The 27,187-nt window shown below is 37.5% G+C and overlaps 1 protein-coding gene across 1 annotated transcript; it reads left to right on the forward strand.

Moving 5' to 3' along the window:
- The first annotated feature begins 6,894 nt into the window (after nt 1–6,894).
- On the forward strand, nt 6,895–26,515 carry DNTTIP2 (deoxynucleotidyltransferase terminal interacting protein 2). Its single transcript, XM_047870734.1, has 7 exons — nt 6,895–7,628; nt 8,663–10,302; nt 12,121–12,259; nt 14,968–15,063; nt 16,470–16,634; nt 18,186–18,295; nt 26,129–26,515. The coding sequence occupies exons 1-7, from the start codon at nt 7,557–7,559 to the stop codon at nt 26,220–26,222; spliced, it is 2,316 nt and encodes a 771-aa protein (XP_047726690.1). The 5' UTR covers nt 6,895–7,556; the 3' UTR covers nt 26,223–26,515.
- The last annotated feature ends 672 nt before the right edge of the window (nt 26,516–27,187 follow it).

Below are 27,187 nucleotides of genomic sequence, written 5' to 3' on the forward strand. Positions count from 1 at the left end.
TTCAACTTAGACAGAAAAAAAATATGGTTTCATATTCAAAGTAAATACACTAGACTCTTCCTATTCTAAACAAGATTTTATAGTTTACTGGTTGGATAATTTCATCATTAGAATTATAATGTGAAATCAGCTGAATTGCTTCCTAAAGCCTTATATAGCCTTTTTAGTAATTGTATATGTTATTGAATGTATATAGTTAACTTTTTTTTTTAACCTGGAAATGTACATTTTTTTCATACAACCTAAGTTTTTAAACAAATGTTCATTTTAATTTAAGCCTAAACAGTGAATTGGTCAAGGTATTTTAAGAGGGAACTTTAATATCACATTTTTTTTTTTAAACCCTAGACTTACAGAAATGGATTGTTTGAAGGGTTATTTTGAAGATTAAAAAAAAAAAAACTAATGTTGCTGATTTATGCAAGTGTCAGAGGAGCTTTTTTGTGTGTTCTTCTCTCCCCCCTCTCAATGAAGAAGCAAGATTATAGTTTCATGTTGTGAAGGGGATCAGGTAGATATGGAATTTTAAGATTATTTTTTTGTTTCACTTCTGTACCTTTAATTTCTGTTTTTGAATAACCTGTAAAAAATGATTTTTTTTTCAATTTTTTTTTCAACGTTTATTTATTTTTGGGACAGAGAGAGACAGAGCATGAACGGGCGAGGGGCAGAGAGAGAGGGAGACACAGAATAGGAAACAGGCTCCAGGCTCTGAGCCATCAGCCCAGAGCCCGACGCGGGGCTCGAACTCACAGACCGCGAGATCGTGACCTGGCTGAAGTCAGACGCTTAACCGACTGCGCCACCCAGGCACCCCAAAAAATGATTTTTTTAAGGCTTTACAATTTTCCAAGCTGATATTTGCATCTTTTTTTCATAAACTATCAGAATATAGTGAATACTTTCCAAATACTTAAGGACTTAATGTTTAAAAAGCCATAAAATAAAGAGCAGTAATACTACCAAAAAATTGCTTAAAGCTGAAAGCTAAGTTATCAATAGTGTATATAACAGATATGTTTTCTCAGGAGAGGTGTGTCCATGACTCAATATACAAAGAATTTATATAATTGTTTTTTTTTTCCCCATAAACATGAAAAGAAGCTACAGCTTGTTATTACATTTCCAAAATACACTGGAGCCTTACTTTAACACAATGTACTGTAACTTAGAATTTGTTCTATGATGAGTCTATCTTGAATTCCCATCCAAGAAACTATAGTCACCAGAAGGACCAAGGTGTCTTATAAAATACGTTCACATTGTGTAAATTCTGAAGACTACATTGTGCTGGTATCCAAGTTAGAGTATCCATTTAGGGATGGCGGGTGCTAGAGTGAATCACAAGTAGCTAATGATTTTTCTGTTCTCAAAGATCACTTAAACAGCTATGTATGGAATAGAAAATAAAGTTACTCTATTTTGCATAAATGCTGAGACTTTTCCCTACCAGAGCCAAGTAGTAACTGAAATAGGATCTTTGTTTTCAATGATAAAGGCTTAAGTCTCATTCAATTACATCTCATTTTTTAACAGATTTCTTTCCAACTTTTCCACCTAGCATTTTCAATATTGGGGAATGTAAGTGATTGATAGTTTATTATATATTTGCCGACAGTTGATCTCTCTGCAAATTGTATGTTTAGAGAAATTTGAAGTTGTTTTAAGGAGAATTTAAACCATTTGTTTTCATAAGCAAATATACCAACTTATGATTCTGAACCTCTTTTTTAAAGTTAACTTCCTAATGTACCAGAACTTTTACCTGTCATTTCCCCCATAAAGTTGATGATGGGATATGTCAGTTTTATTTTTGAAAACTATGTAACATAATTTTCACTAATATTTTTTATAGTTTTCAGAATTAGAAATACACTTAGGGGAAAATGTTTTCATTAGATAATTCTACTTTTATGTGTCTGTAGTAGTGTATTATGAAATACAGGCAAAATAAAAGCATTAATAAACATGTTTATAATAGTCTTTAATATCACCTATGAGTATTAATGAATTACCTAATAAAGTGTGTTGTATATTTTTTAACTGAGTTGAATAGTGTAAGCATCTAGAATATTATATTGATTTTGACCTATTTGAATTCATAAACAGTATGATTTGAAAATTATGAATAGCTTTTAAGTATCCAAGCCATAAAGCTATTCGTGCATTCATTCATTCAATGATTTATCAAATGCCTACTATATGCCAACCACTGTGTAAGATATTGGCAGATAAACATAGAAATGAAAAAGAACCTGTGTCTTCAAGGAGCATATAGTATATTGGGGGGGGGGGGGACGGGAAGAGAGATCTGTACATGAATAAGCAATAAAGGCTGCATCTGTTAATGACTGAAGTGGTGAAAAGGGATTGGGGGCATATGGAAGGAAGTGGGGCTAGGGAATATCTACTGCTAGGAGACTCCCTGAAGAAATTAGTCTTAGAGTAGGATGACAGGATAGGTGGGCATTCTGGCAGAGGCCTTTGTTTGCCTCATTTGTAAATATGCTTTTATTGAATGATGAACAATTTATATGTAAACTTTAGAAACTCAGTGAAAACACTTTCTTAGAGAGCTTGCCCTTACAGATAAAAAGGAATGGCTTCTGTTGAGACAAGAGTAAGGTTGGAAAAGTAATGTTTTATAATCAAGAGGCTAAAACTTGCCCAAATCCCCCACATAGATCAGAATATGGCTGTTACGTAGTTTCACTACCAGAAAAGTCAAACAAAACTTTAATATGTATCTCTCAACAATGAATAAATGTATAAAATGTCATACAAGATTTTTATGTGTCGGTCCATTATTTTAGAAAGGTTCATGTTTGACAATGTCCATTACTTATTTTAACTCTATTTTCCTTGTTTCTTTCCTCACTGTTGACTCTTTCAACTTTTCTTGCTTAAGTATATGTCCTTAGTAATTCTTTCCTGGAAGGTCATTGGGCAGTAAACTTTCCAGGTCTCGTTTGTCTGAAAATATCTTAATTTAGTTCTCAATCTTAAATGATCATTTGACATTATAGAATTCTAAGTTTCCAAATACTTTCCCTGAGCAATTTGAAGACAATATTACACTGATTCCCAGTATATATACTCTTCCTGATGAAAATCTGGATTTCTGTCCCTAAAAGTAATGTCTTTTTCTCTAGTCTCTTTTTTATTTTTAGTTGAAAATTTCAACCTACTTTGATATGATTGGAATTAGAACAAAGCAGGAAATTAAAGCTGGCTGCAAAACTTTTTGATAACATAAAACTTAATCATAAAAGAAAACAGATAACTGGATTTATTCGAAGTTTAAATCTTACATCCTTCAAAAGACATTAAGAAAGTGAAAATACAAGATACAGGCAGGGAAAATATTTCTAGTACATATTTCTGAGGAAAAATAGGACATAATAAAATTATTTTAAAATTACACTTCAAAGTACGCTGTCAAGAAAGTAGAAAGACAACCCACAAGATGAGAAAATATTTGTAAATCATGTGTCAGATACTTGTATCCAGATTGTATAAAGAACTCATAACTTCATAATAACCCAATGAAAAGCAGACAAAATGAACAGATTTTTCTCCAAAGATAAAATGAATAGAGGCACCCGGGTGGCTCAGTCATTTAAGCATCTGACTCTTGGTTTCGGCTCAGGTCATGATCTCATGTTTCATGGGATTGAGCCCCACATGGAGCTCTGTGCTGACAGTGCAGAGCCTGCTTGAGATTCTCTCTCCCTCTCTCTCTGCCCCTCCCCAGTGCATGCTTGCATGCATTCTCTCTCTCTCTCTCTCTCAAAATAAATAAACATTAAAAAAAAACATTAAAAGATGCTTAACATCAGGGTATGCAATTTAAAACCACAATGAGATGTCACTAAAACACAAAATATCTAAAATTTTAAAAGACTGATAGTACCAAGTACTGACAAAGATGTGGAGCAAGCATAACTCTGATATTGCTGGTGGGAATGTAAAATGGTATGCCACTACGGAAAATACCTTGACATTTCTTACAAAATTAAGTGTTCACTTACTATATGACCCAGCAATTATTCTTCTAGGTATTTACTCAAGAAAAATAAAAACATATGTCCAAAAAGGACATAAATGTTTATAGCACTTATAATAGCTGAAAACTGGAAGCCACCCAAATGCTATCAACAGCTGAATGGATAAATGAGTTGTATTATCATAGAATACTCCTCAGCAATAAAAATTACATACAGTAGCATAGATGAATCTCAGACACATGCTGAGTGCAAGAAGCTAGACATTAAAGAGCACCTACTTGAAATTTTAAAGCAGAATTATTCGATAGTGACTTTGATTTATTGCTGTGTCTGGGTACCTCAGAGTGTCACAAAAGGTTGCAACCAAAAGTGTCAGGGGGTGCCTGGATGGCTCAGTCGCTTAAGCGTTCATCTTGGGCCTACGTCACGATCTCACTGTTCCCAAGTTTGAGCCCCATGTCAGGCTCTGTGCTGATAGCTCAGAGCCTGGAGCCTGTTTCAGAATCTGTTCTCCCTCTCTCTTTCTCTGCCCTTCCCCCACTCCACTGTCTCCCTCTCAAAAATAAACATTAAAAAAAAAAAAGCATCAGCTGGAATTACAGTCTCATCTATATACTTGATTGAGGTTGGTCTACTTCCAAGCTTGCTCATATGGTTGTTGGCTGGAATGAGTTCCTGGTTGGCTATAGGCCAAGAGGCCTCCCTCACTTCCTTGCCACATGGTGTCTCCAAAGGGCAGCTCATAACAAGCAACTGGCTTCCCACAAAATGAACAAGTGAGACTGCAAGATGGAAGCCAGCTTTTTTTTGTAATCTAATCATAAAATAGGTATGTATCACTTGTCATTCCTTTCATTGTTAAGTCCAGTCCACATTCAAAGGTTTGAAACTTGGAGACTGGACCATTGGGGACCATCTTACAAGCCAAACTTTAGTGTTTTATATTATTTAATACAGAATGGTTACAAATAGTATTTAGTTTTAGAAGGCTCATGAACTAAAACCCCCATCTTTTGGTTAATGCTTGAAGTTCCAGGGAAAGATTCAAACCTTCAGTTTAAAGGTTTAATTAGTAAAATATTATCAAGGGAGAATTTCCCTTTGAGCCTGAGTGATAACTACTGTATTTTCATACTATATCTAACTAAAATTGGGTATACTGGATTGGCCCTAAATCCACCTTGGATAAAGAGGGTAGGCAATAAAGGTAGAAATAGAAACATGGCAGACCTGATTAGCCCACATAAAAACGGAACACATCACAGTTTTGCCTATTATCAGCAGACTGTTTATAGACCAGCTCAGTCTTCTCAGATTATGAATATGTACTGCCATTTTAATTTTTGCATTTTGTTTCTTGAGCTTGTTAAGATTGTAATGTTTGGGGGTTTTATTTGTTTTACTTTTTTTTTTAATGTTTTATTTATTTTTGAGAGAAAGAGAGAGAGAGAGACACACACAGGATCCAAAGCAGGCTCCAGTCTCTGAACTGTCAGCACAGAGCCCGATGCAGGGCTCCAACTCACAAGCAGTGAGATCATGACCTGAGCCAAAGTCAGTTGTTTAACCAACTGAGCCACCCAGGTGCCCCTATTTGTTTTACTTTAAAGGGGCTATACTTACAAGTGAACATTACACATTGATTTTCTAATACTTCCCAATTTTCTATACCCACTCCTATGATCTTAATTGCTATTTTCATGAATTTGTTCGTGTTAAAGTTGTACAGTTAATGCATGTAAAGCACTTAGTACCCAGCAAATTCGAGCTCATTGCTATTACTATAATTGACACTTTGTCCTCCATGCTTTTGATCTCCACTACCCACCTCCAATAGGTTCGTTTTCCTTCCTCTACAGCATTCTATCTTGTCTTTAAATCTAGCCTGTTTTCTTTTATGTTCTTCCTTACATAGTCTCATTGCTACTAGGCCATACTAAAATTCCTCCTTTGTTTTACCACATTCCCCATAAGAGTCAGTCTAAACCTTTTCCATTCCTCTAAGTAGATGAATCTTCTACTTACAGAGAAGATTGAGGTTATCCATCCAAAAGCCCCTCTTCTTTCCTCCCCTTTAATTTCCTTGCATTCACATTCTCTCTGTGCTTGATATCAACTCTTCCCTCCTGCCTCAAAGGAAGGAACATTCTTTTGTGACTAACTCCTCCATTTCTATTTTTTATCCTATTCTTCAGTAGGGATTAGGCTCAGCTGCAAGTAACAGAAAATCTCCAGATGACAGTTTAAGTGATGAGTCACTAAGTTCTACACCAGAAACTAGTATTACACTGTATGTTAACTGGGATTTAAATAAAAACTTGAAAAAGAAAAAAAATAAAAACACAGGTATTTCTCTCAGGTGAAACAGATCTAGAAGTAGGCTGTTTAGGACTGAAATGGCAGCTCCATCAGTTGTCAGGGACTCACTTTTTCTTTCTCACTGCTCTGCCATCCCTAAAGTTTGGCTTTATCCTCATGGCACAAACTTGCTGCATGAAACCTGAGAATATAGCTTTCCAGAGAGAAAAATGAATTAAAGAATTAAAGGTCCAGGGAGGACCTCCTCTCTTTTCATATAGTCCCTATACGAAAAATCCCTACTTTTCATGTAGTCCCTAAATAACTACACAACCCTTAATTTGTATGTAATTGGCCAAAATTTAGCCACATTTGGCTGCAAGGGAAGCTACCGAAAGGACCTATTTAGCTAGATGGCAATGTGCCCACTTAAGTATGCTTTGTGACAGTAAGAGAAATTGGTTTTCTCTTATAAAACAGTAACGAATAGATTTGATGAGGCATTCATCCTTTCTCACTTCCAATATCCGTTTACCTACTTCAATCCTTTTCCATTCTCCTCAGATATATTCTAGGTCTCCATCCTTCATCCTAAAAGAAAATGAAACGTCTTTTGATTCTGGTCATTCCCTTCACTGCAACAAAAACAAAACAAAACAAAATGATCGCTCTCCTTTACAATTTACATTTCTTCTTTTCTGCGTATTTCCGATCACTAGTTACCATCCCACCTTTAGATCACACAGCTTCCTAACTAGTCTCCGAGTTTCTGAGACATTTAACAAATACATCTTTACCTCAAAGAGTCTTTCAATGTTATTAATATTTAACTGTACGAATAAGGGCAGGATGTTGAAAAAAAAAAAGGTATTATAAACAATGCAAATGATTCCTTCGGTCACACCCATGACTACATTAAGACGTTTAGAACTGCCAAATAAGAGGATGGATGAAGTTGGAAAGAAGATGCAATTTTCCAGTTTTGTGTGAAACTGGCACGGGGCCCTCGGTCACTGCGGGTTCCGCCGCCGCCACGAAGGTCACTCCCTGCAGAAGGCCGGTGGATCAGTCCTCCACAGCAAACACCGCAGCGAACGCTAGAAGCCGTGGCCTTGGGAATCCCTAGGTCCGTGGGCCGGAGACTGGCACGAGAGTCTCGCTAGTTCCGGAATCCTCGCGGGAAAGGCTAGCAAGTCGCTTCTTTGACGCACTTCCGGGGCGCCGGAACCGAAGTGGCCGCGAGCCGGGAAGATGGTGGTAACCAGGTCCGGACGGCCTCAGGCCACGATCCAAGCCACGTTGGCTGAAAACTCCCAGCAGAAGGTAGGGGTCGCAGCGTGCCGTCATTTCTGCCCGCCGCTTCGCAGAACGGCGCTTGGGTGGTAGGGCGGCGCGCAGGCCCGGCGGAGCAGCGTGAGGACGAGCGGAGGGAAGGGCCCGAGCCAGTCGCACGCTGCCCTGTTTCAGGCCCGTTGCCAAGCCCGTAGCTACCTCTTCGGTCCTCGCTGTGATCTTTTAAGGCAGTCCTCAGCAGGGAACAGAGAGGTCAGGTAACTTGCTTCGGGCAGTACACCTCCGTAATGCAGGTGCACGGCTGCGGCCTTTTAACCTGTTAGCACTGTACGAAGGAGGATTAATTTCGGCAACCAAATACGAGTCTGATGAGGGTGAAAAGAAGGTGACCGTTTTCACGTGGGGGAGCTGGTAATGGCCTCAGCACTTTCTTTCGGCGTTGGGGAGAGCTTCCGTGACGCCGCCTGGTGGCTGTTAGTGGCTCTAGTGGTCCCCTGGTCTGATTGTGCGGCCAAGGGAATGGAGCGTTAATTCCTTTAGGTACGTGAAGGTAAGGGACGCGACTGATTCCACTGGTGTGTGTGTGTGTGTGTGTGTTCCTAAACACATCTGTGCTCAGAGTTAGTATTACCCTTCTTCTCTCTTCTCCTGTGTGTGTGTGTCGGAATGCAGGTCCACCAAGCATATTTGGCATTTGATAACTCAGTGCAGAAAATTTTCAATTACTTGTTTTGTTCCCTAAAGTTAGATCTAGGTCTTGGGAAGAAGACTGAGGCAGGGTCCTCCAAATGTAGAGTCAGATCCAATGTGTTTTTTTATTTTTACTTTCTAAAATCATGGGTACTCGTTGTTATGAGGAAGGGTCCTGCAAATGCAGGGGCAGATCCAGTATTTAAGTTGATTTTTTTTTTTCTTTAATCGTGGGTGGTGGTGGTTGTCTTTGTATTAATCTCACTGGAGTTTTTTAGTGCCCTCTTAAAATTTGCTCCTGAGAGGAGTATTTCACTCGCTTTGCCCTAATTCCAGCCCTACCTAAATGACAGTGTATTTGTTCTGACTTTCAGAATTCTGCTAAAAGAATTCAGGCACATCCAAAAAGCAGGAAAGAATCTCCACCTGTTGACCCAACTACTGCTGAATCACAAACCACTAGGAAACAAAGTCCAGTCCCTAGAACTCCTAAAAGCAGAAAGAGGAAGAGTGGAACTACAGTCTCATTACCAGAGATAAACAAGCCATATACTGATGGAGAGACCTCTGAGGTAGAGTCAGATTGTTCTTCTGTGTCTGAGCTCCAGGATCCCATCTTAAGAGTAACTAGGAGACGGCAGATCTTGGTTGCATGCACCCCGGTGTCTAGTGTTAGGAAAAGGCTGAAAATAACTCCAATAAATCAATCTCATGCTGAAGAAGACGATGACTCTGAAGCTGAATCACATGTCTCAGGTATTTCTAGAATTGTGCCGCCCACATTAATAACTACAAGAACTAGAAGAAGTAAGGCTAAATCCCGAAGTGAGCCAAACCAAGAATTATATGCAGAAATTATTTCTGATGCTGAATCATCATACTCAGACATTTCTTCATTTTCTGAAGTTACAACTATGAGAACAACAAGAAGTATGCAGAAGAAATTACAGTCACAAACTGAGGAGAAATATACTAACGTTGTACCAGAAACTGAAAAGCAGATTATAAATTTGCCAACGAATTCAGAGGATTCAGATACCAGACAAACAGCTTGTTTACTTGCAAGATCTCTTTCTCAGATAAATAAGCCAAATTTCTATAGTAATGAAACTTATAATGACTTTGATGATTCCTTCCACAGAAATTCAGGGGGAAAAAAAGCAGTGCAAAAACGTCAACATTCTAATCTAAGAGAGGAAAAACAGGCCAGTGTTGTACCTCTCAAAGAAGTAACAAAACAGAATTGTAAGAATTTAGATGAAGAATCCAAAAGAATGGTAGAGGAGGAGAAAGAAAGAAATGAGAAAAATTCTCAGTTGGAGAGCCTTTCTGAACCTCAGGACACTGACATTCAGCAGTTAGTTTCTCAGAGGCAGTCAACCCCCCAAAATAACAAAACTACATCAGAGTCCTCACATCTGAACTGTAAGGCTATAATGAAATCGTTAGCTCAGACATTTGCAGTGGTAGAAGTGGACAGATGGAATGAAGAGAGAAAGAACACCAAAAAAACAAGTGACCTGACAGAATTTGGTGGTGGTAGTGATGAAGAAGAGTGCACGGTCAAAGGTATCCGTGAAGACATGAATGACGAAAGGGGTATAGATTTTGAGAGCGAAACCAAACTGTTCAAGTCTGAGCTCAACACATCTCTGGATAAAGGTGATTCTGTTTTATTAGTGCTCAGCAGTGATGAGAGCCAGCAGTCTGAAAACAGTGAGAACGAAGAGGACACTGTGTGTTTTGTTGAAAATAATGGTCAAAAGGAGTCATTAAATGGAGACTCAGAAAATATGTCTTGTGACAACCCATTGTTTGTAATCGACACAACTCCCGGACTGAGTACTGATAAACATTTTTACCTGGATGAGGGAGACAAGGCAAGTGAGGTTGCCACTGAGGAAGAAGAGGGGGAAGAAGATGAAAAAAGTGAAGAACCATCAGACCTTGACAGAAATAAAGATGATGACTTTAGTGATGAAGATGACTTACTAAATAGCACAAAGTCTAAACTGTAAGTTTTACCTTTATTTTTAAAAGTAGGTTTTTGATACATACTTCAAGTGGCTAATTTACCATAAAAATATAAAAGAAATCAAGGGAATTGAGAAAATTACTGTCTCATGTTCTTTTTCTTTCTTTTAATGTTTGTTTATTTTTGAGAGAGAGCATGAGCGGGGAAGGGGGTGGGGGGGGAAGGATCTGAAGCAGGCTCTGCCCTAACAGCAGGGAGCCAGATGTGGGGCTCGAACTCACAGACTGTGAGATTATGACCTGAGCACAAGTCAGCCACTTACCGGACTGAGCCACCCAGGAGCCCCTGCCTCAGGTTCTTTACGAAAGAGCTCTTTTATCCCCCATTTCCCTGGTCTCTGTGTGTGCCTTTGTTAGTCCTATTTCTCCCACCAGTGACCTATTAGAAATCTATTAAAGATTTTCCTACATGATAGTTAAGAACAACATGAAAGGAAAGGAACTTTTTTTTCTTTTCCTCCATGCAGATCATAGACAAGTTGAAAAATAGAGAAAAGCTGGAGGAAAAATAATCACCTATAATCTGTCACCCATTGAAAAGTACCAATGTTTGGGGCTATTTCTTTAGTTTCTTTTGTTTTCTCTTTTAAATTTGTTTTTCTAGGCACAGGTCCCTGGTGGCAATGTATCCACTGGAAATACAGACATCCTTGGTAGGGGCCTATACATTAATGGATGCCCAGTCTTCACTCTAAACCAATGAAATAAACCTCTGAGGCTAGCCGCAGGCATATTTATTATTTTTTAAAGTAACTCTCATCCAGGATAATTCTGATGTACCTTTAGGGTTGAGAGTCACTGCCAAACCACTACAGTAGTGATTTCACTTTCCAGTAGAGATTGATCAAAGCTTTCAACTGCTGTTTATATGAATAATTAGGTAAGAAAGTAACTATAAGTCCAAATGTATTTGCTTATAAACAGGACCTTTCAGTAATGTAAAAGTAGAAATTCTTATTACATAAATATAGCAGGAACCCAGACCCAACTGTAGAAGATTCCAATTTGGTAGATCCTGGAATATGACTTCTATATTTTTAAAAACCTTCAGTGGGAAATACAGATACTCATTACTGTTTAAAACTCACTGATTTAGAAGCATTACCAAATGCCCTTAGTTACCCAGGAAAACGTTTTAAGTTTGGGTAACTTGGAAGTTCAAAACCTTTCTCATTGTTACTAGCGATGGCAGGTGTATATTTGTTAACTCACTGCCTGTGTATGAAGTTGAGCTAGACTGCCAGATGTATCTCTTCTTTTCTGTAATTCTTTTCTTTATAAAATTCCTTTATGAAGTACATTGGCATATTATGTGGTCTTAATCTTTAAGAAAATCTAGGAAATAAAAAAAAACTTTTTTCATTCATTATTCATCCTAGAATGTTCTTCTAAATGGTTGTATTAGATTTAAGACATGTATTCAGTTTTTCAGAATCCATTGTAAAAGTAAGATTTTTCTTTTTTTTTGTAGGGGGAGAGGTCATTGGCAGTAAAGGAGAGAAAGAAAAAGGTGATTTTAAAAATATAGTTTCGGGGCACCTAGTGGCTCAGTCGGTTAAGCATCTGACTTCAGCTCAGGTCCTGATCCTCACGGTTTGTGAGTTCGAGCCCCACGTTGGGTTCTGTACTGACAGCACAGAGCCTGCTTGGGATTCTCTCTCTCTGCAACCCCCTCCCCTACTCACTCACACACTCTCTCAAAAAAACTTTTAAAAAAACAATAAAAATAAAAATACAGTCTCCGTTGTTTCCATTTTTATTTGATTACTTGATCTTTAAGTGATTGTTTCTCTTTCAGTCTGAAGCTGACAAGCAGCAACATAGACCCTGGTATGAGTATCAAGCAGTTGGGTGGTTTGTATATTAATTTCAATGCAGACAAACTACAGTCAAACAAGAGAACCCTAACACAGATCAAGGAGAAAAAGAAAGACACGGTAAGTTACACGGAGTGTCCTGTTGGTTTTCACAGAACTATGCAGTCACTTCTAGAAATTATTAGTCCTTGATAAGAGACTAATTTTCTTGCAGGAAAACCACATTAGCCTACTGTGCTCCTTTTTTCCCCCCTCAAAGTCCTAGCTATAAAAGATGACATTTGAAAAACAATACAGGATCAGCATTCCTCTTCTTGCACCTACCAGTTATCCCAGGGGTTGTGTTTTCTTCTCTTTTCCTAGGAATTTCCTAGTAGGAATCCAGCACAGGATTCTGTTGAATCTGATGCTGGATGCTGTTGAGAATCTGAAAACTGGGTGCCCACTCCCCCCACCAGGAAAAATACATACCTGCATGTAGACCTAAAATTATACATATAATTGCAGAAGGAAACGCAGGGTAGGCAACCTCACCCAAACCCTCATCTTTCATCACAACCGTGCATGGCTTCCCCAAATCTGTATTTTCTAGCCTTGCTGTCCCTTCAGGTCTGTTGTGCCTGTTGTGTCTAAATCCTGTTGTGCCTGTTGACTGTTTATTCAGATTTGCTCAGGCATTCAACCTCACTAATAGCCCTCCTTCTCTTTCTGGCTGGAACCAGCTCCTTCTTCAGTATTCTCTGTGCTGGTTAATGATGCCAAAATCTCTTTTCCTTTTGCAGTCAATCGCTGAGCCTAAGGGATGCCGCTTCTTACATCCTTGTCCTCTGTTCCCTCCTTTTCACCCCACTGTCATTGACTAGTGCAGGGCTTTGTTTTTTCATCTAGACTACTGCAGTGGTCTCTTTATTCTTTTCTTCGAGCCACCCTCCATACTTGTGCTAGATTTCTCTTTTTAAAAATACAAATCTGGCTCGGTTGGAAGTTGTATATGTGGTATACCACTCTTGATCTCCATGTTGTGAGTACAAGCCCCATATTGGGTGTAGAGTTTACTTAAAAAAACACACAAACACAAATCTAACCATGAAATTCTCCTGTTTAAGTCCTTCAGTGGTTCTTCAAAACAAGGTGCCTCTGTTCCTTCAGCTGTGTTCACATGCTGTGTTCCCTGAACATGTCCTGCTCTTTCCAAAGCCAGTGCAGAGTTCATAGACCACTGCCTTTGGGAGACATTCTCCAACTCTAGTCTTTTCTACCACCTCTGTGCTTCTGCAACACCCAATATAGAGTTGACTCATTATTGATCATATAATTGTTAGTTTCCTGTCTTTTAGCTTTATATTTCTAAAACAGGATTCCTCAGCCTCAGCAATACTGGTCTTTTGTGCTAGTAACTCTTTGTTGTAGGAAGGTGCCTCGTTCACTTTAGTATATGTAGCGGCATCCCTGGCCTCTACCCACTACTGGTCAGTGGCATCCACCCCCCAACCTCTCTCTACACACACACACACACACACACACACACTCACTCACACTATAGTACTTGATACACAACAAGCTCCTAACAATCTGCTAAATAAATGTCATGCTCTCATTTCTGAGTGAAAGGAAAGTCTAGACTGCTACTCTACTATCCAGAAACTCCTACGCCTGAACCTGAATTGAGGATTTCTGAATTGATTACTTTCAAATATTATTGACCAAATTAATATTTCTGTGAACTATTTTGAGGGCTCAGGAGCAGTCTTTAGTTCTTATACTATGGGAGAGGACTAATTACCCTGAAGCACTTTTTAGTAACATAAATAGTATTATGACAATATTTGTTTACCATATGCAAACAAAAAATGCAGAAGAACCTCTGAAAAAGAACCCCCAAAAGTACAGGCATCTCCCACAGAAGACTTGTATATAACTAATAAATACACAAAAAGATGATCAACAGCAAATGGAAACAGCCATAAGGCACCACTAACGACACACAAAAATACCTAGTGTTGGTAGCAATGTAAAGAAAAAGGCACTGATTAACCATTGGTAGGATTTAACCTTACTTGAATACAAGGCAATTTAGCAGTACCTGTCAAAACTTAGAATCTTACAGAAATAATCATATGTGTGTAGAGATGATGTTTATAGTGTTTAAGTGGGAAAAGGTTTGATGGACACTTAAATATTGGAAGAAAAATTATAGTGCGTAACAGCTATTAAAAAGTATGAAGTTGATCTATGTGTGAATTGATGTTAAAAGAGTGTCTGAGATATGTTGTTGAATTGTACAAAGCAGATTTATCGAGACAGGATGATTTCGTTGATATAAAAAAGTGTGTGTTGTTTAATCAGATTTATATCACTGTACTTAATACCAACTCCTCAGATCAGAGGAAGCTGTTTTACCAACATCAAAAGAACTTACTAAAGGCTAGGGGTTTTTTGCTTGTTTTTTTCAGAGATTTCAAGAGCTGTTATGGCATTTTTCCTGTTGAGTTTATTTTCCAGTTTGGTGCAAGTGGCTGGTTGCAAATCCATGAAAACAAGTTAGACAAATTAATGTAAATCTGATGTGTGCTGATTTAGTTTAGAAAAAGAAATTTAAGATGAAGTTTCCTAAAATAATCCTTCAGTTTGCCTTCTAAAGCATTTTTATTGTAATAGACAAACTTAAGGACTGAAACAACTTTGCAGTAGTATGGTTGTATATAAAGAGGGCTAATATATTTGGAGTAGTCTTCAGTGTGGGAGATGTTTTGCTTAGAAGGTAAAAGATGTTGGAAAAGATTATATGATATTCTGATATTTTTAAAACCAATTTAATATTTTTGCAGCTTTTGCAGAAAACCATCATTACTCCTGATTTTGAAAAAAACTACTGTGTCCCACCATATAGTGAATCAAAGTATCAACTTCAGAAAAAACGCAGAGTAAGTATAGTGGCTCTCATTATTTAGAATGTTTAGGTGTGTTTGACTATATATATTCAGCTTATACACCATGGTTGTGTAACTTAAAGATATGTATTTTGGGGGCACCTGGCTGGCTCAGTCTGTAAAGCACGTGACTCTTGATCTCAGGGTTGTGAGTTCTAGCCCCCTGATGGGTGTAGAGATTATGTAAGAAAAGTAAAATCTTAAAAAAAAATGTATTTGCAAAGAAAGTTGTCACAAAAATTTAAGGGCCCATAAAATACAGTTTCATAAACGCGTTTTATATAGGTTTTCACTTGGTGAAAATTTTTTCCCCTTCCTTAGACAGCCAGCATATAAGGTTACTGTCCACACCTTTGGTTTATAGGTACTGTTCACAAAGAGTTAAGAGCTCTGTTGTAAGCTGTCGTAGGGAACTTAATGTAAAAAAAAACCCAGGTCTCTGTAGTCTGCCCACTGAGACGGTAGGAAACTATTTACTTTTTATTTTTTTTAAAGTTTATATTAGAGAAAGAGAGAGAGAGAGAGAGAGAGTGCACGAACAGAGGGGAGGTGCAGAGAGAGATGGAGACAGAATCTGAAGCAGGTATCTGAGCTGTCAGCGCAGGGCCCGACACAGGGCTCAAACTCACAAGCCGTGAGATCATGACCTGAGGTAAAATCAGATGCTCAACCGACTAAGCCACCCAGGCATCCCTAACAAACTAGTTTCTTTTGTAAAAATAGGGGATTGTTTCCATCTGCCATTTCAACTAATAAGGGTAAAGTTATCAAGGGAGCTTGAAGGAAATTTGAGGGTGTTCCCCTGGTAATGTCTCAGCACTAAGGTGGAGCATTACGGGCATGTGGTAGACACTCCATAATGTTGTATGAATGAAAAATAAAATTAGGTAAATAACTTGCTGGGAGTTTCTCAAAGAATAGAATCCTTTTTTTTTTTTTTTTAATTTTAGAAATAACATAAATTTCTGGACTGGTCAGACTAAGTGACTTTGAGACACCTGGGTGACTGAATAAAAATGTTAATGTTAACATACAAGCTCCAGAAGTGAAAATGTTTTTATACACTATCTCTTGTGTAGGCCAGATTACAGAATAAAGATTAAAGGTGTGGGTTATTCTCCGGCAAATCAGCAATTCTTACTAAGACACAAAATAAATTTTAAGGAACCCTCATTTATGAAACTGATAATACTGTGCCTAATTTACCAAAGTAAACACTTGTGATTCAATTTCTTTTATGAAAGGTGAATCTGAGGACTAATATATTCTGTAAAGTAACCTCTTGTTTTTAATTCATGAAATTCTCTATATATAATTTTGGAGGGAATGAGGTATAGTTTATACACTGCTTATTAAGGTCAGAATTTTCGGTTTAATTGTTCTTGAAATCTGAATTTCAGAAAGAACGACAAAAATCAGCGGGTGATGGCTGGTTTGGTATGAAAGCTCCAGAATTGACAGATGAACTTAAAAATGATCTCAAAGCACTGAAGATGAGAGCTAGCATGGACCCAAAAAGGTTTTACAAGAAAAATGATAGGGATGGCTTCCCCAAGTATTTCCAGGTATGAAACAACAATGGTGGTAGTGATGTTCTGTGGATTTTAGTTTGGAGAGCACTATAGTGTTCTTTCTGTTTACTCTTAACACAGATGAATATTTATGACACACATCTGCTTAGGCTGTGTAATAATGGCCGGAACCCAGTTGGCCACCAACTTGTAATGGCGTTCTCTATAGAGAGAAGGTATTGCAAATGGTAACTAAGTTGCCAGGTCATACCTCTAAAAGTTACGGAACCTCTAAGTTGGGTGTATCGTGTATAAATAATATTAGCCTAACAGCAAGAATCCTTACAGGATGGAGGAGGACATAGGGAATCATTTGCACCAAACTCTACTTCTCCAGGTAGAGGGTCATCTCCAGGCAAATGCTGAAAATAAGTTAAAAGTTGGTTTTCAAAGTGTTTGCAGATGAAAATCCAGTTGATTCACCCTCTGGTAGCTGTCAACTTTATTCTGTTCTTGTTGATTACCTTACTTGTCAGTCATCTGAATTACTATAGTAGTCCTTCTCCTCCAGGTCTGCTCTCCCTTATAGTCTATCCTTTACATTGTAGCCAGTCATCTATTCTTTACAAAAAAAAAAAAAAAAAAAAAAAAAAAGGCAGTCTGCTCATGATACACCTCTGCTCAGTGATATCACAGGTATCATGCAATGATACCTTCGATGTTTCTTTATGACACAGAGGGTAGAGTCTATATAGTCTGCACTCCAACTGGCTAACTAGCCCTTGTTTTGTCACATAGCCCTCTTAAGCTCCAACACACTCAGCCACTGTCTTTTCATAATATACACAAACTGGTCTTGGCATTCCGACTTTGCATGATGTACTTAGCTCTGCTATGTTTGCTTGGTGAAATTTTGCCCATACGAATCTAAGCTAAAATGTCATCCTTGTGAAACGCTGACTTCCATTAGGTGGAAGTGGTCACTTATCTTTTCATGGCATCTGCAGTGTTTTGTTCAGCATAATATGTTATGCTTTAATCTTTTAGTTACTTGTCTATGGATTTTCCTTAAGACTGGGCTCTTTGCTGGCAGGAGCCAGATGTTGTCTTTGTTTCCCAAACACTTAGCACAGTATTTGGCACATAGTAGACACTGTAAGTTTTATTTGGTTGAATGTATGAACAGAGTGGTTACTAAGAAGGTAGCATTTATGATAACGTATGAGATCAAATAAGTGTGTAGTAGAATTTATGTGTCAGTTATATTGAGAAACTAAAACGTAAAAGAATTTAAATTCTCTGTCCCACTTTTCTAGTTACACTGTTCATCAAGAGTTTGCTGTACTGCCTAGCACTAAATTACATAAAAGGACTTTTGACTTTACTATAAATTCTATTGAAATGTCATTAGTAGGACCCAATGCCAATTGAATAAGTGGCTTCTTTTTGCTTTAAAAAAATGGCAAAACTAACTTTAATATCAGTTCAATTTAAATTGGGTTTTCCTTTCCTTTCTATAAATACAGTTTGTTAGAGCTACCCTGAAATATGAAGGCAACTTAGCATTCAAGTATTACATGACTTGTTTCAATCATTTGCTCATAGATTGGAACCATTGTTGACAATCCAGCTGACTTCTACCATTCCCGAATTCCCAAAAAACAAAGGAAGAGAACTATTGTGGAAGAACTGCTGGCTGATTCTGAGTTCAGAAGGTAAAGGAATTTATGTTTCATTTTGAATTGTATATGCTTTCCTTTCGAACATACATAAACTTTTAAATTTCAGGTAATTTTTAAATGCTTTAGCATGGCAGCACTATTTACATTTTGGATGAGATAACTGTTTATTAGGGGGAACTGTCCTGTGCATTGTAGAATGTTTAACAGCATCCCTGGTGTCTGCCCACTATAAGTCAGTAGCACTCCATTCCCAAAATGTGACAGAAATGACTACTGACATTTTCAGATGTCCCCTGTGGGGCATAAGCAGTTCCCAGTTTAGAACTACTGCTTTACATGGAAGCTCGTAAATATTTGACTGGCTAGAGGAGACTGAACCTGTGAAGGAGACTGGGAAAGAATGGCCAACGGACATTAAGACAACCAGGATGGCATAGTGTCATAGCAGTCAGGCAAGAGAGTGTTACAAGCAGATATAAACTGGAGGGAATGGTTAACAGGAATAAATGCTGCGGAGAGATCAAATAAGAACTAAAAACTTCCTTTGGATTTACGTGGGGGTCACAGCATTCTTGCCAGGAGTTTTAGGGGAGTGATGGGGAGGAAACTGGATTGGAGAGAGTTGGGAGACGTGAAGACAATTCTTTGAAGTTTGTGAAGTGGAAGTGGAGTTGGAGGATTTTTTTAAGATGGGAGCAATTGGGAGTATGTTTAAATGTCCTTAAAGCATCTATGTGTGTATTCTAGGAGATTTAAAAGCACACCTCATACAGAAACCCTTGTTGAACTTCCAGATTGGTTTAATAGCAAAAGTGAAAAGGTCTGTCAAAGGGTTTTAAAAACTTTGTCAGCATGGAAAACAAATTTAACCCAAGTGTTACATAACCTAATTAGTCTGGTAATGGTAAAAATTTTAGAAATAAGCAATGCTCTTTTCTCACTACTCTCTCCTTGGGAGTTTCATCCCCCATAGGGCGTCAGTTATAATTTATATACTGCTGGCTTCCAAATGTATTATGTGTAGTCCGGATCTCTCTTGAGTCCATACCCACATAGCCATCTGCTGCCTCAGGAGCATCCAGTGGATATCTCACAAACACCTCTAAGGGCTAACTTGGTCTTTCCTGACCCCACCCTTGCAATACAGTCTAATCCTTTCCCAGTGCTCTGTACCTCATGACTGAACAGCATCACCATCCATCGGTTAGCACTTCCTTTAATCCCACATTCAGACTGTCTCTCCTATTCTATCTCAAGCCTGTCGTTTTCTCTCCATCCCCACAGAGGTGTGGTGCAAGCTGATTCTTTGCTTACTAAGTGTGATCCATATGTTCTGGTTAAAAATTGTCCTGTATTTTGTAATCTCGATGCTAGCAATCTCAGAAATCACAGCAGTGTTGATAGTGCTTTCACTAAAAAGTAATAGCATGAGGAAGATGGCAGTAAACTAGAAATTTCGTAGAATGAAACTCATAAAATTGCAGGTTAGAGGTAGTCTTACAGTTCATTGTTCCCATACTTCAGTCACTGAGTACCATTTTCATGTTTGCATCATCTGTATGTTGCCTGCTTTTATTTTAAAGGGAAACTTTAGGGGCCCCTGGGTGCACAGTCGGTTAAGCATCCAGCTCTTGACTTCGGCTCAGGTCATGATCTCACAGTTCATGAAAGCCCCACATCAGGCTCTGCGCTGACACTGGCACCTGCTTAGGATTTTCTTTCTGCCCCTCCCCTGCTGGCATGCACTCGCTCACGTGCGCACGCGCTCTCTCTCTCTCTCAGAATAAATAAACTTAAAATTTTTTAAGAAAAAAATAAAAGGAAACTTTATATTGCCTACTATAAATGGGTTAGTTGGCTTATAATTTTTGTAATGTACCTGAAGATAAATACATTGCTTTAAGTGAATATTGTCTATCACCTAAATTTATGTATCACACTATGTGAAACACTCTACTAGCCCATGGAATGTTTTAATTCTTTCTACAACATTCTCCTTAAGAGGTTTCTGGCCTCTGAATACTTTAGGATAGGGAACTTAACATTTTTAATGTGTCATATGTTCCATTAGTAGGAATGTCTTGGAACAGAAGAAGTAAGTGTGATATACAGAAGGAAATGTGATTTTCAGCGTTGTATGTGGTTTTTGGTTTTGTTGAGATATAGTTGATATAGTTGATATAGAGATATAGTTGATATAGTGTTTTATTAGTTTCAGGTGTACAACGTAGTGATTTGACAATTCTGTACATTACAAAATGCTCATCACTGTAAGTGTAGTTATCATCTCACCATACAACATTTTTGTAATTTTGACTATATTCTCTGCTGTGCTTTTCATCTCCATGACTTATTTTACAACTGGAAGTCTGTGCCTCTTTATCCTCTTTACCTACTTCACCCATTCCCCCACCAGCCTCCCTTTGGCAACCATCAGTTTATTATCTGCCTCTCTCTGAGGAACCCCCATACTGTTTTCCATAGTGGTTGCACCAAATTACATCCCACCAACCAAGCCCAAGGGTTCCCTTTTCTCTATATCCTCACCAACACTTGTTACTTCTTTTTGATAATAGCCATTCTGACTCGTATTTGAGAGTCTGTTTTTTGTTTGTTAGATTGAACATGTAAGTGAAATCCTACAGTGTTCGTCTTTCTCTTTGACTTATTTCATTCAGCATAGTATCCTCTAGGTCTATCCATGTTGTCATGAATGGCAAGATTTCATTCTTTTATGTAGCTCAATAATATTCCATTATGTGTCTGTGTGTCTGTGTCTAACACCATCTTTATTCATCATCTGTCCTTGGAACACTTGGGTTGCTTCCATATCTTGGCTATTGTAAATAATGTTGCAATAAATATAGGGGTACATATATCTTTCCAAGTTTGAGGTTTTATTTGGGTAAATACCCGCTAGTGGAATTACTGAGTCATGTGGTATTTCTATTTTAAATGTTTTGAGGTACCTCCATGGTGTTCTCAACAGGGGTTGCACCAATTTCTATTTCTACCAACAGTGCACGAAGGTTCCCTTTTCTCCAAATCCTTGCCAACATTTGTTGCTTCTTGTATTTTTGATACTAGCCAATCTGACTGGTGTGATATGATGTCTCACTGTGGTTTTGATTTGATTTTGCCTGGTAATTAGTGACATTGAGCATCTTTTCATGTGTATTGCCCTTCTGTATGTCTTCTTTGGGAAAATGTTATGGTCCCTTTGCCCATTTTTTAATAGATTGGTTTTTTTGGTCTGAATTGTGGAAGTTACATATTTTGAATACTAACTCCTTATCAGATACCATTTCCACATAAATCTTCCATTCAGTAGGTTGTCTCTTTTTGTTTTGTTGGTTTCCTTTGCTTTGCAAAAGTTTTTTATTTGGGTGTAGTCCCACTTGTTTATTCTTGCTTTTGTTTTCCCTTGCCTGAGAAGACCTATCCATAAATATGTTGCTAAGACTTATGTCCTAAGGTATTACTGTCTATGTTTTCTTCTAGGAGTTTTATGGTTTTAGGTCTCATATTTAGTTCTTTAATCCATTTTGAGTTTATTTTTGTGTATGGAATAACAAAGTGGACTAGTTTCATTCTTTTGCATGTAGCTGTCCAGGTTTCCCAATTATTAAAAAGATTTTTTCTCCATTGTATATTCTTGCCTCCTTTGTCCTAGATTAACTGACCGTGTAAGTGTGTGTTTATTTTCTGGGTTCCCTATTCTCTTCCATTGATCTCTGTGTCTGTTTTTGTGTCAGTATCTTACTGTTTTGATTACTATAGCTTTGTAGTGTATCTTGAAATCTGGGATTATGATACCTCCAGCTTTGTTCTTCTTTCTAAAGATAGCCTTGGCTATTTGATGTCTTTTGTGGTTCCATACAAATTGTAGGTTTATTTGTTCTAGCTCTTCAAGAAATGCTGTTGGTATTTTAACAGGGATTGTACTGATTCTGCATATTATGTTGGGTGCTATGGACATTTTACAAATATTAATTCTTCCAGTACATGAGTGTGATACATCTTTCCATTTGTGTTGTCTTCAGTTCTTTTCATCAGTGTCTTAAAGCTTTCAGCATATAGGTTGTTTCAATCTCCTTGGTTACATTTAATCCTAGGTATTTTCTTTCTGGTACAATTGTAAATGGGATTGTTTTCTTCTCTTTTTGCTACTTCATTATTTGCGTTCAGAAATGCAACTTCCATATTAATTTTGTATTCTACAGCTTTACTGAATTTATTCTGATTATTTTTTGTTAGTGTCTTTGTTAGTGTTTTGTTAGTGTCTAGGGTTAAACACTTTGTTAGTGTTTTGTTAGTGTCTAGGGTTTTCTATATGTATGTCAGGTCATCTAAGTAGTGACAGTTTTACTTTTTCCTTACCAATTTGGATACCTTGTATTTCTTTTCTGTAATTGCTGCAGCTAGGACTTCTGGTACTATATTGAATAAAACTAGTGAGAGTGGACATCCTTGTTTTGTTCCTAATCTTAGAAGGAAAGCTCTTAAAGTTTTTCTCCATTGAGTATGATGTTAGTTGTGAGTTTTTCATATATGGCCTTTCTTTTGTTGAGGTAGGTTTCCTCTAAACCCACTTTGTTGAGAGTTTTTAAATCATAAATGGATGTTGTATTTGGTCACCTACTGAGATGATCGTGTGGTTTTTATCCTTTTTCCTACTAATGCACCACATTGATTTGCAAATATTGTACTGCCCTTGAATCTGAGGATTAAATCCCATTTGATGGTGGTAAATGATTTTTTTTAACATTGTTGGATTTGGTTTGCTAATATTTTGTTGAGGATTTTTACATCTCTGTTCGTGAGGCATATTGACCTGTAGTGTTTTGGGGTTTTTTTTGTTTTTGTGGTGTCTTTGTCTGGCTTCAGTATCAGGAATATGCCTTACAGATTGAATTTGGAAGTTTTTCCTTCCTTTTCTATTTTTTGCAATAGTTTGAGAAGAATAGATGTTAACTGTTCTTTAAATGTTTGATAGTATTCAGCTGTGAATCCATCTGATCTTGAACTTTGTTGAGAGTCTGGAGTACTGTTTCAGTTTTGTTACTAGTAATAGGTCTGTTCAAATTTCCTATTTCTGATTCAGTTATGGAAGATTTTATGTTTCTAGCAGTTTATCTTTTTTTTTTTGGTTGTCCACAATTTGTTGGCATATACTTTTTTAATTTTAGTATTCTCTTATAATTCTTTGTATTTCTGTGGTATCTATTAATTCTCCTTCATTTCTGATTTTGAGTTCTCTTTTCTTGACGAGTCTGGCTTTTTTGTTTTTTTAGTCTCTGTTTCATTTATTTCCATTCTGATCTTTATTTCCATCCTACTAACTTTGGTCTTCATTTGTTCTTTCCTAGTTCCTATAGGTGTAAGGTTACATTGTTTGAAGTATTTCTTTCTTGAGGTAGGCCTTTATCACAATAAAGTTGCCTCATAACTGCTTTTGCTGTGTCCCAAAGATTTTTGACCATTTTCATTTTTTATTTGTCTTCATGTATTTTTTTCCTCTTTGATTTCTTCATTGACCCATTGGTTGTTTAGTAGCATGTTGTTTAGCTTCCATGTTTGTTTTCTTATAATTCATTTTGTTTCACATCATTATCTTTAGAAAAGATGCTTGGTAAGATTTCAGTCTTAAATTTATTGAGACTTGTTTTATGAGCTAGCACGTGACCTATCCTGGAGAATGTTCACTGTTCCACTTGAAAAGAATGTGTATTCATGGGGCATCTAGGTGGCTTAGTCAGTTGAGTGTCCGATTTCAGCCTAGGTCATGATCTCATGGTCTGTGAGTTCAAGCCCCACATCGGTCTCTGAGCTAACAGCTCAGAGCCTGGAGCCTGCTTCTGATTCTGTGTCTCCCTCGCTTTCTGCCCCTCCCCCACTCATGCTCTCTCTCTCTCTCTCTCTCTCTCTCTCTCTCTCTCTCTCTCTCTCTCTCTCTTAAAAATAAGTGAACATTAAAAAGTAAATAAAGAAAAGCATATCAATAAATAATGTATTAAGAAAAAAGAAAAGAATGTGTATTCTGTTGTTCCTGGGATGGACTGTTCTGTTAGGTCCATCTGATCCAGCGTGTTGTTTAAAGCCATTGTTTTCTCCTTGATTTTCTGTCTGGATGATCTATCTGTTGGTGTAAATGGGGTGTTAAAGTTCCCTACAATTATTGTATTACTGTCAGTTTCTCCCTTTATGTCTGTTAGTTTTTGCTTTATCTATTTAGGGGCTTCTATATTGAATGCATAGAAATTACAATAGTTATATCCTGTTATTGGATCCCTTTATTATATAATGCCATTCTGTGTCTCTTGCAACAGCCTTTATTTTTAGTGTATTTCATCTGATACAAGTATTGCTACCCTGTCCCCCCCACCCCCCATCCCACTTCATTTGCACGGAATATCTCTTTCCATTCCTTCACTTTCAGGCTGAAGTGAGTCTCTTGTAGGAAGTATATAGAGGAGTCTTCCTTTTTTATTCAGTCATTCACCCTGTGTCTTTTGATTGGAACATTGAGGCCATTTACATTTAAAGTAATTGCTGATAGGTTGTAATTATTTCCATTTTAATTGTTTTCTGGTTGTTTTTATAGTTTTTCTCTGATCTTTCTTCTCTTGCTCTCTTCCCTTACGGTTTGATGGCTTTCTTTAATATTATGCTTGGATTCCTTTCTCTTTATTTTTTGTGTATCTATTACGGTTTTAGATTTGGGGTCATCATTGGATTCATATGTAGCATCCCATGTGTATAGCAGTCTATATTACTTTAATGTCACTGAAGTTTGAACACATTTGATTTTGTTTCATTTTTAATGTAATCTTACATTTGTTAGAATGTGTGTAAATTGTGGTGCTGACTTCTTGTGGGATTGAGTGAGCTGTACTATTGTAATGGGCTTCAATAGCTTCTGTTTTATTTTTTAAATGTTTATTTTTGAGAGAGCCTGTGCACAGGGGAGGGGCAGAGAGAGAGAGGGAGACCGAGAATCCCAAGCAGGCTCCACTCTGTCAGCACAGAGCCGGACACGGGGCTCCAACTCCCAACTCATGAACCATGAGATCATGACCTGATCCAAAAGCAAGAGTCACACATCCAACTGAGTCACCCAGGTGCCCCTCCCCTCTGCCTTTCTTAAAACTGTTAAATAGCTTCTGTTTTAAAGAGAGTATTAGCTAATCCTCAGCTTTAGTAATAACAGATTTATGTAACAGTGAAAGTGGTCTAGAACTTTCTGGCTAATTTTACAGGTTAGAGAATTTTTACTTTTTCCTAATTAACTGTACTGATAAGCCCTTCTTTTGAACTTTTGTGTACTACATTTTATTAATATTTGCCATAATGGCAATTAAAATTAAGAAACTTCAAAAATATTTATTAATTCCTTTTAAAATAATATCCCATTACACATTAACAAAAACAAATATTTTCATGAACAAAACAAAAATAATTTAGTGCAGATCTCTTTAATGTCTGGCTTAAAGATAGATAGAGCCTCATACCTGCTTCTGCATTAGTCTATTTTTACATTTTCATCCTACAAAAAATGTTTAAAGCATTTGATACCATCTGATAACTGGACATAGTGCATGGGTGTCCAGTGGCTCAAAGTTTTCAAGAGCCCTCCCTTACAGTTGCCATTTTTTCCTCAATGGACTGCAGGCTCTATGAAGGTAGGGAATGTGGCTGTCTTGTTCACTGCCCAGTCTCCCAGCTCCAAATGTGTACAACTTAGTACAAATGTGATTAAACAGTGATAATGCAAAAAATGTTTTGAGGGTTAGAAGTTATACAACCACCATTACCTTAACTTCTAATGTGATACTTTAGAACTTAAAGGTTTGGTTTTCTTTTTAGATATAACCGAAGGAAGTACTCAGAGATCATGGCTGAAAAAGCAGCAAATGCAGCAGGAAAGAAGTTTCGAAAGAAGAAGAAATTTCGCAATTGAGATTCACCGAGCAAGCCACGTATTTTACATCTCTTTGTTTACTCAAGATGTTTTTGAGAACACCATCACACAAATTAATATAGACTGGCCCTGTCTGAAAGAAGTTGACTTGAGGGAGAATCAATCACATACCCCTTAGGATAAAAACAAGCGTGTCTACAAAAGACCCACCCAGGGGCGCCTGGGTGGCGCAGTCGGTTAAGCATCTGACTTCAGCCAGGTCACGATCTCGCGGTCCGTGAGTTCGAGCCCCGCGTCGGGCTCTGGGCTGATGGCTCAGAGCCTGGAGCCTGTTTCCGATTCTGTGTCTCCCTCTCTCTGCCCCTTGCCCGTTCATGCTCTGTCTCTCTCTGTCCCAAAAATAAAAATAAACGTTGAAAAAAAAATTTTTTTTAAAAAAACAAAAGACCCACCCATCCTTAGACCCTTTGAGGGAGAAAAAGGAAAACATCAACCATTTTAAGATGATTAACATTTTTGTAAAGTTTTCGACACTTAGTTATTTAAAGAAAATTGAATTAAAAAACATTTAGAAAGTATAAAGTTTGTTAACATATACAAAAAACTTTAAAATTCTATAATAAAGCTAAACAATACCATGATTCACATGTAGGGGTGTGTGTGTGTGTGTGTGTGTGTGTGTGTGTGTGTGTGTGTAGACAGGAAATGCCCATTTCCAAGTTTAGCTCCAGAAAATTGGTGAAGCTACAGTTGTTTCAAGTATAAAAGTCATAGTTGGAACCAAAGTATTTTTGGAGCAGTATGACTGAAAAGCTACATGAAATTATAAAAAAGTCTTAAAAAGGTAACAAAGACTTCTGAGAAAGTTTGGGTTAAAGGTAGAAGACACAGGAGAACTGTTTTCTTTCCCTAGCAACTAAAACGGGAGGAAAGATTAATTTTATCTAGATTGAGTGTTGTGTTTCAGGTGAACTAGGATTAAATCAGTATAATTTTAATTTGGC

Source organism: Prionailurus viverrinus, chromosome C1 (genome assembly GCF_022837055.1).
Source record: "Prionailurus viverrinus isolate Anna chromosome C1, UM_Priviv_1.0, whole genome shotgun sequence".
In the NCBI taxonomy this organism is placed as follows: domain Eukaryota; kingdom Metazoa; phylum Chordata; class Mammalia; order Carnivora; family Felidae; genus Prionailurus; species Prionailurus viverrinus.